General features: G+C 36.2%; 1 protein-coding gene across 4 annotated transcripts in view; it reads left to right on the top strand.

Moving 5' to 3' along the window:
- Nucleotides 1-13,044, top strand: part of adgrb3 (adhesion G protein-coupled receptor B3) — a 216,490-nt gene that overhangs the window by 116,309 nt on the left and 87,137 nt on the right. For all 4 annotated transcript variants that reach the window (XM_059025012.1, XM_059025013.1, XM_059025011.1 and 1 more), the window contains 4 exons: nt 92-198; nt 4,300-4,494; nt 5,590-5,658; nt 11,622-11,730. In XM_059025012.1, coding sequence (XP_058880995.1) covers nt 92-198; nt 4,300-4,494; nt 5,590-5,658; nt 11,622-11,730 — 480 coding nt within the window. The remainder of the gene's footprint in view (nt 1-91; nt 199-4,299; nt 4,495-5,589; nt 5,659-11,621; nt 11,731-13,044) is intronic.

Raw genomic sequence — 13,044 nt, 5'->3', positions numbered from 1 at the left:
GTGTTGTCTTTGAACCTGATTTTGATACACTCCTGTTTGCAGTATTTGCTTTAGTGCATGACAGGCTTCTCTTTCTCTTTCGGATTCCCAGGCACCACTAGTAGACGCTGCTCTCTTGATCTTCATGGAGTGGCCTACTGGGAGCAGCCGAGCTACGCCAGATGCATATCAAATGAATACAGACACTTGCAGCATTCAGTAGGTGCAAAGTCAGCTTCATTGCTCTTGCTCTTGTTTATAGTGTGCCATAAGTTACACCATTTTGCGTAGCAGAGATTTACTGTTTCAGATTACAAACTAAGTTAAAACCTTAATGTTAAAGCAATTTTCCCGGTGTAATTCATTTTATTAAAACTACTTTTTCTTTTTTTATTTCTATGTTTATACTTAATTTGAATGAACTCTATATAAAAATAATTGTATATATTTTGTACACATTATACACATGCATGTGTAGTTTTGGAACCTGCATTACAAAGCTTTTACATGAAAACCTGAACTGCCACCACCTATGAATTGGTATTTTGTTTCTTTCATACACTACTCACAGGTTAAGATGTTGTATTTGAGGGCTGTGGTGCTGTGAAAGAGGCATCACTGACCAGTTTGACCACCTAGAATTGTGAGGAAGGTTAATAACAATCTGAGATTGACTGCCAAAGATATTCAAAGTGAATTGGCTTCAAGTGGGGCTGGGGATTCCATTTCAACCATAGGTCGAGTTAGGGTTGTCAAAAATACAGATACTTTGATACTACCGCGATACCAAATTTCAAAAACGGTTCTGAGCTTCTTTAATTATGCATTCGGTAATACCGAAAAACAGAAAGTATCGGAGGACTCTGTACTTGTATAATGAAAATTGCGTGTTTGCGTCCTTCATGTAAGATGGAGTCGATGGAGCTTCCCTTTATGTCCGCGCAGGGACACCATACACTCCAGGTGGAAACAACGACAATGAGACAGCCAGGATTCAGGAGTAAAAGGTTAAGATGGAAGGCAAACAAGCTCAGCGGCCCGCGCTCTTAGAAAAAGAGAACAGCAGGAGTGCTGTGTGGAAGTATTTCGCTTATGAAGCGAATGAGCAGGGCAAAGCAAAATATCCACCCAAGCACATATGCAAACGGTACTTAAGATGGTACAAACATTTGGCGGACAAGCACCCTGACCTCTTCAAATAATTCAGACAGGTTAGCGACAGCGTAGATTATTGAATGAATGCATCACATATATAAGTTAAAAATACATGTCCTCAAAGAAAACGATGGGGAAATGTGAAATTAAGAAAGCAAGCTAGCTAATTTAGCGCTAATGTTACGGTGTTGTGCTCTACGTTGGAGTGATAGATAATATTTGCCTTCACATTATGTTACAGATAACCAGCGAGCAAGCAAACTAGCTAAGCTAATACATCGGTAGCTTTGCTAGTTAGCTCATTTCTTTAAACAACAACAAAAAAAAATAAAAATAAAAATATATATATATATATATATATATTTAGCTCAAAGAGCCAGCTGCCCAACGTTTCGATATGTTGTACATATCTTTCTGAAGGGCACCACACCGTAACATTAGCGCTAAATTAGCTAGCTTGCTTTCTTAATTTCACATTTCCCCATCGTTTTCTTTGAGGACATGTATTTTTAACTTATATATGTGATGCATTCATTCAATAATCTACGCTGTAAAGTATCAAAGTATCTGTATTATATATATATATATATATATATATATATATATATATATATATATATATATATATATATATATATATAAATTACATTGAAATAGCACACTGTTTGTATGACGAGAGGCTTGAAGAAACACGTCATGGGAACGCATGAACAAAGTATTTTTGCACCTCTCAGCCACCATACAAGAACGGGATTTCAACTGTAACTGTAATTATCTGTCAACGTATCAAACACACTTCACAGATTTCTCTCAGGTTAGTCTAGCTTTATTGCGGTCGCCCCCGGGCTCGGCCTTCTACGACCTATTACACGAGAGCGGTATATCATAGGTGCATACGGCTGTCACTCTTGGAAACGGGCGGACTGTGGCTTTCTAATTATACCAAATATTGGCATCTACATCGGTGAGAATCTGACTGACTGCTTCACGCTGTGTGAGAGAGCACTGGATGGAGCAGACGCGCAGGATAGGAAAGAAAACATTGCCAAACAAAATAAAACAAGATTGCGTTTCCCTTGTTTTTGATCATTTTCTTTACTTTTATATGTTGCATTTCTTGCGTTTTCTATAGTTTTGTTATAAATGGCTGTAACTTTTGTTCTGGTGTTCCAATTTTAATTATTTCATTTTAGACATGTTCCCAAGACCTTGAAGTTTGATTGTAAAATATTTTTTTTTCTACTCAGAGCACTGAAAAAAATATTTATTGACAACAAATGTTCTTTTTTTTCTAAAAAGCGTATTTTATTTATTTTCATCCTGCCATTCATTAGTTTATTTATTATTATTTATTTCTTAGCAGACGCCCTTATCCAGAGCGACTTACAATTATTACAAGATATCACATTATTTTTACATACAATTACCCATTTATACAGTTGGGTTTTTACTGGATCAATCTAGGTAAAGTACCTTGCTCAAGGGTACAGCAGCAGTGTCCCCCACCTGGTATTGAACCCACGACCCTCCGGTCAGGAGTCCAGAGCCCTAACCACTACTCCACAGTGCTGCCCTACGTTTCCGTACTAAATTTAGTGGGTATCAAATCAAACAATGGATTTTTTTTATTTTCTGAACCCCCAGTTTGTGCTGATTTATTCCACATATGGTACTTACCTGAAACCCCTGTAGTCACAGTTATACGCACAAATATAACAACAGGAAAAACTTTTCTGTCAATAATGTAACAGTCACCTGAATCACTTAATAAAAATCTCAAATTCATACACTTTGTAGTTTTACTTCATCCTCTTTATTTCATTACCAAAAACAAGCAGAACTATTAAAGGGCCAGTCAATCATAGTCCTACACAAAAAAAAAATCTTAAGTGATAATATGCAAATTATGTTTACTGCACCTGCACCGTTTAACCTAGAGTCAAGATTGTTTACCTTTATTAAAGGAATGTTCTCTTATTTTGCGTGTTCAGATGTTTTGTTTTTTTGCCGTGGTATTGAAGAGGTATCAAGTATCGTGAAACTGAACTGGTATCGTATCGAAGTTCAAAATTCTGGTACCGTGACAACCCTAGGTCGAGTATTTCATGGTGAAGGTCTCAATGGTCGCAGGCCAAGGAGAAATATTGTCCTTGTGACTCTTAGGAAAACGTCACAAGGACAATCGCTTAAAGTTTGCAAATATTAATCCCACTGACCTTTTTTCCTCTAAAAGGGTGATTTATAAGACAATAAAAATCTAGTGAAAATATGTTTATATTTGAGTATGGCTGCTTAACTCATTGAAATAAACCCCATAAACAGAAAGGTCCTGATAAAGGAATATGTCCCTGCAGGGGGCACTGTGGAACATGGTGAGGACTTTAACAGCATAAAGAATAGACTGGCAAACATTGCATATTGATTTTATTGTGCTATGCTATTCTCTATTGGAAAGTGGCTATATATTTATGTGTTTATTCTCACAAAATTGCTCAAATTACTGCATTCAATGTTTTATCGCCTCAGTAAACTCAATGGCGGAAACCAATAATGGACAATAATGCTGCACTATACAAAGACTCAGTAGTCTAAAGGGTTGTCTCATTGGTATTCAGCATCTGCTCCCTCACTGGATTCAAAATGGTATTGATCTAAAATGTAAAGGCCAGGACTGTTACATATTGAATATGCTTATTGATTAATTCATGGACCCATTACTGAGTAAACGAACGAATTAACTGTTTTGCGATATATGGTCTAATTTGTACTTGTTATGTTGCTTAATCAAATTTACTTTAATAAAAAATATAATTGCTTCTAAATAATGGTACATTGTGCTATACCACACGGTATACTATAGTAAACCCCATCACTCAAATATAAGACACTTCTAAAGATCTCCCCACCAGCCATATATTAAGACCATTGTAGAGGGATTTCTCCTGTACCAACATCCTGTAGTACTCTGAATGTGTACTGTAGTTAGAGGAACATTAAGATTTAAACTTGTTTGTTATACTAGATGAATGCAGGTTTAGATCCCAAAGCGGGTATGTGAATGTGTTATCTCTGTGCACAGAGAGTCACTGACAAAATAAGTGTGAGGACATACTTTGTCTCAAGGGCACTCTTTAACAAAGTTTTTTTTTTTAAATATTATTTTAGGTTAAAGATCACCTTGCTAAAGGACAGAGGACTTTGGCAGGAGATGGAATGTCTCAGGTGACCAAAACTCTTTTGGATTTAACCCAGAGAAAAAACTTTTATGCCGGGGATCTGCTAGCCTCTGTGGAAGTTCTCAGAAACGTTACAGATACATTTAAAAGAGCAAGTTATGTCCCATCTTCTGATGACGTACAGGTGAGTCACTAGTTATCGATTTAAAGCCAAGTTAGAGAAAACAACTGTCCCTAAATACACAGAACCTGTATATATCCAGGGTATTAGGGTAACAAGACAGTTCCACTTAGTGCCACATGCTAACTTTGCATATGTGTGCTATATTTAGAGAAATGTGCAGCCCAAAAGTGTGAACAATTAAATGATATTGTCGATATTATGGTGGGTTGTCTCCAGTCGGGACTGATTCATTCTTGATGGTACAGTAGTAGTAAATAAATACTCAATGAGAATCTTCAGACCCCTTAATAAATAGATCTGACCTTATGAGAAAGTAAGATCTTGAGGCTAATAAACTGATCGGTGGTGTGTTTCTGTATGAGACTGACATGCAGTGCTAGATGTTTGATTTTCATAATCTTGGTACACAAAGAGACCCATTTTAGTGATCTACAGTAAACAGTGACTGTATTTAGATCATTTGAATAGAACTGCTGTAGTTCCATGGCCAGTGCTGCGCAGTTTGTGCAATCTCAGCATCCATGCAGTATTACTAATCACCTACTGTATAGCTATGGCCAAAAGTTTTGCTCCACCCTATAGAATTAACAAGTTTTGATTCAATAAAGTCGAATGAAACATGCTGAATGATGTTACGTTAACATATTGAATTACATACCGCTTTGTAGTTTTCCATATACTTAACGAGAGACAGACACAAATTTAAAAATATGACATTTTGAAATGTTAAATGAAATACTGTACTACTATTATGACTTCTGGTATATCATTTTGAAATTTCTTTGATTACATGATGTTAAATAAAATATCTAAATGATGCTTTTATATATATATATATATATATATATATATATATATATATATATATATATATATATATATATTTTCATTTATTTATTTTTTTAATGATGTCTCAATCCTAACATTCTAGGTATTGCAAAACTTTTGGCCATAGCTGTATATTGTTTATCGCAGGTAAATTACACACAGTTATACAGTACGTGTGTGGAATGGGGAGGTTAGAGCTCCTGGACTGTCTGGATTACCTCATTTATTTGTTTGTTTGTTTTTGGCATGGTTCATTTTGTACCACAGAACTTCTTCCAGATTATCAGTAATCTTCTGGAGGAAGAAAACAGGGACAAATGGAAAGATGCACAACAGGTAAGATAAAGTAGAACTTGATTCAGAAATGATTCAGTTTTATCCCTAATTCAATTATTCAGTTTTATCCCTAATTAAATCATTCAGTTTTATCCCTAATTAAAACTGCACATGGCAATAAGACTGGAGTTAAACTGCCTAAGGGAATACAATTGGGCTGGGTTAACAAAGATATAGGAAGATTTGTGATAATTAATTTGCAAATGATGACTGTCCAGGGAAATATGTAAAACAAATTAGTTATGGGGCAACTCAAGTTTCATACGGACAGATGTCCTCAACAGTAGCTTTTAGTTTGCATCTTTTACAATGCAGGTTGAATTGGTGTGTTTCCTGATAGTTAGTTTAATATGTAACCAATAGGGGAGTTGGCTTGGTCTAGAGTTTATGACTAGAATATGGAAGTTTGTTTGAATCTAAGCTTGACCAGTGACTAAATAATTAAGGGGGTGTACATAAAAACTTTAAAGCCAGTTAGCATTTATACATATACCACTTGCTGGTCTTCTAACACACTACACTAATTAGCAAATTAGCTTAAAACAAACTGGCGGATACTGCCTACTGCTTGATTTGTTCTGGGATATTCTGGTACTGCTTTCAACCTTAATCATTCATCATTCATCATTTTCCTAGATTTAGAAAGACTATACTGTTCCTTAATCCCACTTCTTCCTGTCAGACAGTAGCTACTGTTGTGTGAAAGTCCTTAATGCTTCTGCAATAAACCCTGTAATGGGGTCACAGAGCCAAGGGTTGTCACGTTACATATGTTTTTACTGCTGTTCTAAGTTTTATTTTATTTTATTTTATTTTAATTAACTGCTGTAACTTATTTTAATGTTAGGCTGTTTGTGTGGTGTATTATTTTCTGGTCCTGAATATATGTAGTTTGTCTTAATAGAATTAGAAAATTCAGTAATGACATTTAGATATTACAACTCATTTTTAAATAATGCAGTCTGCAGGAGATATTTAAATATGCTTATTTTTATGTAATTCAAAATAAGGATTAATAGGAAAAAAAAGGTTTATTTATGAATTTTCATTATTTTGATTCTGATTGTTTAAAAAAGATTACAAAGATTTGAGATCTTCAGAATAACTAATCATGAAAGTGCTATTTAGTGATAGATGAGGGCTGCAGATGTGGTACTTATTTCCAGGTTTCACATATAGCACAGTACATAATGTCCGCAGTGTGACAGGCACATGGTAATAAAAAAAGATGTGATTTCAGTTCACAAAACAAGAAAAATTATCTGCTGCTGCAGAAGTTGTAAATGAGATCTAGCTGATTTACAGTCTCTCACTGCCATCTGAAAGGCATGTTTCTATGGTGAGTTGTTGCCATACTTTGAATTGCAATGGGGCATATACTGTAGGGTGATGCAAAGAAACTGAAATACACAGTGAAGGCTTAGAAAGCAAATTAAATTCCAGACTACACGGCTTTGTTTTAATATGGTGAGAAGTGCAAGGGTTATTGTAAATAAATAATCAAATATTTTATTTATTCTGTTTTATTTTCGAACAAGCTAATAATAAGTCATTTATTTGATTTAATTTCAAATTCATATCTGACCACATTTGAAATCAGCTCAAATCCCCACAAACTAAAACATCATCATAAAAACACAGTGGTCAGGTTATGGTGATTTACTTTTTCTTGGTAATGACCTCTACTTCTGTATACACAGCTGTGGTGTGAGATATGGTGGGTTTTTATGTGTGTTCGTATGTTTAAGAGCAATGCTTTCTTTATTGATTTATTTTCATTTTTTTTTTAAATAACAGAGACCTAATACTAGGAAATAGTCACTACTACTTGTTGGCGTTTAAACACTACATTTCTAATTGTCATTGGTTCTGTGGTGACCTTTTGTGGTTCCATTCTGTTCTTGGTGTAAGTGTACAGTACAGTATTTTAGCGTGGGCGATATGTATGACTGAATCTTTATGAATTGTTTTGCCTTACTTCAGTTAGCCATTCTTTTGCAGTGGTATAGTTCAGTATAATGAATTAGCTGTCAGGCAGATGTGGAAAGCTTCCTTAATTTGGTCTTCTTCCTTAGTTATTAGTCTGGCTGTGCTCCTGTTAATGGTGTGACCTGTTGCCATTGCATGCCAGCCTAATTGGAATGTTGCATATCAAGTTTGTGTGGGTCTACTGTCACTTGATACTGCTCATTTGTATCACCAGTGTAAGTGTCACTACAGCATTTTGCACGGCATCATGAAAACAGAAAGTTTACCTGTGTGTTTAGGGGTGTAACATTAAATGAGCTTGGAATCATGTGAAATCAGTCAAGGGTAGGTATTGTAGGTACTGTATGTAAAAAATAAATTGGCTGCATTTCTTTTACTTTGGTATTAAAACCTTTCCTAATTTGCCTACCCATATGGATATTAATTCAGTACCATTCAATTCACTTTCACCACCTTAAATGTTGCAGTTCAGAGAGTTTGTTGAGCGTTGCAAGGAGATGTTTTAAGTTACAAGCTTCTCCGCGTCTTGGCAGCATTACTGAACAAAATTCAGTTTGTTACAGGACCAATCAGAAAACATGTGAGCAGTAATAGAAAAATATATCTACAGCATGCAATATAGAAGGAACGTCATCATTTTTTAATTATGAATGACCCTTTAACACCATTTCATTAAATTAAAAATGTAAGGCTTATGAATAATGCAAACATAATACGCCTTATTAAAGCCTAAACAACATGGAGAAAGAATGCAGGTAATTAAATAGTTGTGACATCACTGAAAGTCTTATTGACCTTATAACCAGGAAGTTGTATGTGTATAGTCTGTCCTTAGTGTGCTCAAGAATAACATGCCCTGGTGGTCAAAAGGTTTGCCACAGAGCAACAGCTCTGGAGCCTTTCTAAAAGTGGGGGGGCTGTACCGGGGGAGGTTTTCAGAAATAAATGCCAATATTATTTTGAGACTGCACTTTTATTTCGAACAAACATCTCACGAAGTAAAAGTAAAAGTGTAACCACAACTTAAGATTGTGTGCCAGAGGTGCCGTCAAGGATAAAAAAAAAAGTGGCCACAAAGTTGAACGATAGATCTGTGCATAAAGTTAAAAACACAAGGGTAGCTCTTGCTTCTGGTAGCATTCTTTAAAGAGGTAAATGTAAAGCATCTGACTTTACTCTGAAGCTTGTATTACTGCTGCTGCTTTGGTATGATAGGGTCAATCACAAATCTGCACATTAATAATGTATTCCTACATGTGTTACTGTATATACAGCATTCACTAAACTGATACATGCTTTATGTAAAACACATAATCTGGACTGTAAATAGCTGCATTAAAAAATGTGGCTTCTGTCACACATCTAATGTTGTTTATTTTAAAATGAGTAGCGCAATATACTGAAAAAAGTAACATTTTTAAAAACATTGCTAAACCAAAAATGAAGAAAAAGGTGAAATGTAAGTTTATATATATATATATATATATATATATATATATATATATATATATATATATATAATGTCTGTTAATCGCAAAAAACCTAATAACGCATTAATTTCTTTGATGCTCGTTAATCACAGTCCTCTGTTTTGATCCTCTTAACTTCCCATATTTCATTGTTGAGCAAGATCAGAAGTAAAAAAATACCAGTGAAAAGCACCAAAATGTGCAGGAAACCAGTGATAAGTGACCAGAAAGCAGACTTAACCCTAGCCTGGCAGTCTGAGTGAGAAAACGATTATAAATTAATATCAGTGACTTTTTTAAACCAGCTCCCTCAGCCCCTGAACAGCGCATATAATATACCGGTAGGTATGTAATGTAACTTTTTTGTCTGTCGGCACAGGGATATATTGTTATGCATACTAATTTGTGCTTTCCACTTATTCTGGCACACTTCGGTCCCTATCTGCACGAATTAACGGATGTCTGATGTGTTTACATGAGATACAAGCAAAATTCAGTTGGCATGTATAAAGTGATTTGGAAAAAAGTTTTTTGACAATGCAAACATTTGTGGTCAAAAGTAAATTGAGCATTGTATACCTTGTATTCTGTATTGCTACTGAAACCAGTGGATTTAAAGTGGTAAAAAAAACATCCAAGCGGAGCAAAAATCTTGCTATAGATCCTAATGTAATAAAGAGCAACCTGGAAAAGAGCTGGGCTGGTGCTTTCTTGGGAGGCACATTACGAGTGCAAGAACAAAGAAAGAAAATTAACAGTGGGGGCTCCCGAGTGGCGCATCTAGTAAAGGCGCTCCTCGCAGGATGTGCCCTATAGCCTGGAGATCGCAGGTTCGAATCCAGGCTATGTCACAGCTGACCGTGACCGAGAGTTCCTAGGGGGCGGCGCACAATTGGCTGAGCGCTGCCCGGGTAGGGAGGGCATAGGTCGGCAGGGGAATCCACGGCTCGCCGCGCATCACCGACCCCTGTGGCCGATAGGGCGCCTGTGGCTCTGCAGCGGAGCCACCAGATCTGTGTTGTCCTCCGGCACTATAGGTCTGGTGGCATTGCTGTGGATCTGCAGTGCGAAAAATGACGGCTTGGAAGGAGCACGTTTCGAAGGACGCGTGTTCCAGCCTCCGTTTCCCGAGTCGGCGGGGGGGTTGTGAGCGGTGAGCCGGGGATACAGATAATAATTGGGCATGCTAAATTGGGGTGAAAACCAGGGTAAAAATAATTGGCGACGACTAAATTTAAAAAAAAAAAAAAAGAAAAAAAAAAGAAAACTAACAGTGAATTAAAGAGCAGTGTTTTAATACTGAACATTTACTCGTTCTTTACATTTAAACAAATTCATATAGTTTACTACAGGAAAAATACATTTTGTATCATTAACTGGAACAAAACCGTTTGCGTCCTAATCTAAAAAGGCATGAATGTCGACTGATGAGAGCTATCAATTAGGCGTTGCACTTTGTGGGGTTTTTTTTTGTTAAAAGACTATGTTAAAAAAGAAAAATTTGGTGATGTTGGTGTTTTGTAACTGACCTGTACCCCGTTAAGATCGCCCAAGCAGCATTTGACAGGATGCACAAAATATCAGTTTTTCAGCCGAGATAATTTGTTAGTTGCTTTGGAAATTATTTCTATCATGTGGTTACTTAGTAAAGCCCTGCCACGCAGCATTTGACAGGCTGCACAAAACGTGATAATAAGTGGGTTTGTGAGATGATATTAAGAGAGGTAATTTCTTAAAGAAATATGGTGCATGAGGAGTGGTTTTTGAAAAATCGTGATAATAAAGGGGGCATGATATTAAGCGAGGTGATATAAAATGGGTTTCTCGCAGTTTAAATCTGAATGGAGGAATATTTGCTTCTTAACAATGAGATTGATTATTTTAATTATAGAGCAATAAGGATTAGAAAAAAAGATTTACCTGATAAAATAAATGGTAGTTCAGTGGTGTCATGTTCAATCCAACCTCTTCATTTAAAATCCTGCAAAGAAAATGTTATATTCAAACTTACGTTTCCCTTTCCCATAACGAACGGTTGGTTATATTGTTTGTGGCTATGACTGCTAGAAAACGTTTGCTAATTTAAATGAACCACAGTGTATGAAGAAAAGCACCCTAATACACAACACTGCCGCACTGTCACAAGGAGGACATTTAAAAAAACGTAGGCAGCTTTATTTTTTCAGAATAAAAGTAGGGGGGGCTAAACTATATACTTCCCCCCATAGGAAAATAGTGTGATGAGAGGGGGACATGCCCCTCTTGGCCCCCGTGGTGGCGGCGCCCATGCAACATGGCCATTAGGTCCTGTCTGCCGAACGGAAAAGGGCCAGATTCAGCCATGAAGAAAATGCAGTGAAATGGGAAATTGTCCACTGGTTTCTTTTAACCTAATGCATTATCAGTCGAGCAACCTTTAAAATTCCATAACATGCCATTTTTTTCCCTTTCATCTGCCCCATCTAAAGTGTGTCTTAATTTTTTTTTTTTTTTTTTTTTGAACAGATCTACCCAGGTTCAGTGGAGCTAATGATGGTGACTGAAGATTTCATACACATCGTAGGGCTGGGGATGAAAGACTTTCACAACTCCTACCTGATGACTGGAAACCTGGGTAAGTGAGAGAGTATTTTTGTAGGAAAATGTGGCATGCATTGAAACATGTCTTTTGACACATATTGATTAGGCCCTGCTTTGATGTCAATTGCCTGACAAACAGTCACTAAGAATGAATGAGCATGGTGTCTGTAAAAACGTTACTTGAATGTGCAAAAGTCCTCAGAAACAATATTAAATATTAAAAAATAGCTGCTTATATGCTCAGAAAGTGCTACTCTGTCTTTAAAGTGTATTCACTTAAGATCCTTTTGGGAAATAATTCAGGAATGTGGGTAGCTGAAATACACAGAAATGGGAAAACAGAATGTAGAAACTGTATAATCAACTACATTAAACATTTTTCTTTGTTTTCTGCCATGTTGCAATAATAACCTGCAGGATCTGACCGTAGGATTCAAATAGCTCTCTGATGAAATGTCAAAAAGAGCGGTTTATTATTGCGACACACAGACTAGAAATCTGGAACAAAACAATGTGGGATACAAACTACTTATTTAATAGTGTGAAAAACTATGAAGTGTCATGGGCTGGACACAAATGATCAACACCTGTTATGTAATGTAGCACACTGAATGATTTACTGGTTTACCAATGAAAATAACCCAGCTACATCATACTTTGTTGAGGACCTATTCTTCGTCATGTTCGCATGAAATCGATCCATGTTGCTCACATACAGATTTTGGTCAAAAAATAGAAACACCTGCTGTAATAATTCTTAAAGGGTGTAGGGCCATTAGCAACAAAGTCTGTTGATTAAAATGTCCCATTGAGACTCCTCATGAAACATCTGTTTTTGGTCTTGGACACAAATACTGTAAACCTGCCAGCCGAGCACCTAATAGCATCCTTCTATCAAAGTCTGCTGTCTGTGCCCATTGTGACTGAAACTGGCTTGTGCTAGGGAGATGTACTCTTTATAAATATTACAGAAAAAATGTAAGGGAAGCCATATATCAGACACGGCAGACAGACTATTTACAGAAAAATGTGTGTGCTGCATAATTTATGAAGATAAAACTGTGGCTAGTATAATAAGCCTTCAGATTAAACTGGTTAATAACCAGGGATGCTTTACCTAATATCCTTAATAGGAATGCAATTTTAAAAAAAGACAATATGCACGTGGGTTGATTTTAAATTGGATTCACAGTTGGTACTGAGACATTCCAGCGGGCATCTATTAGAGCCCTAGAGCTGAAAGCTGATTGGTTGACAGTACTGAATCATTTTATTTATATATATATATATATATATATATATATAAAACTTTTAAAAAAATGAAAAACTAAAACCGTTTATACTCTGT

This window comes from Acipenser ruthenus, chromosome 6, assembly GCF_902713425.1.
Source record: "Acipenser ruthenus chromosome 6, fAciRut3.2 maternal haplotype, whole genome shotgun sequence".
NCBI classification, from domain to species: domain Eukaryota; kingdom Metazoa; phylum Chordata; class Actinopteri; order Acipenseriformes; family Acipenseridae; genus Acipenser; species Acipenser ruthenus.
Note: the sequence above shows the minus strand (reverse complement) of the source record. Positions and strands in the feature narration are given on the sequence as shown.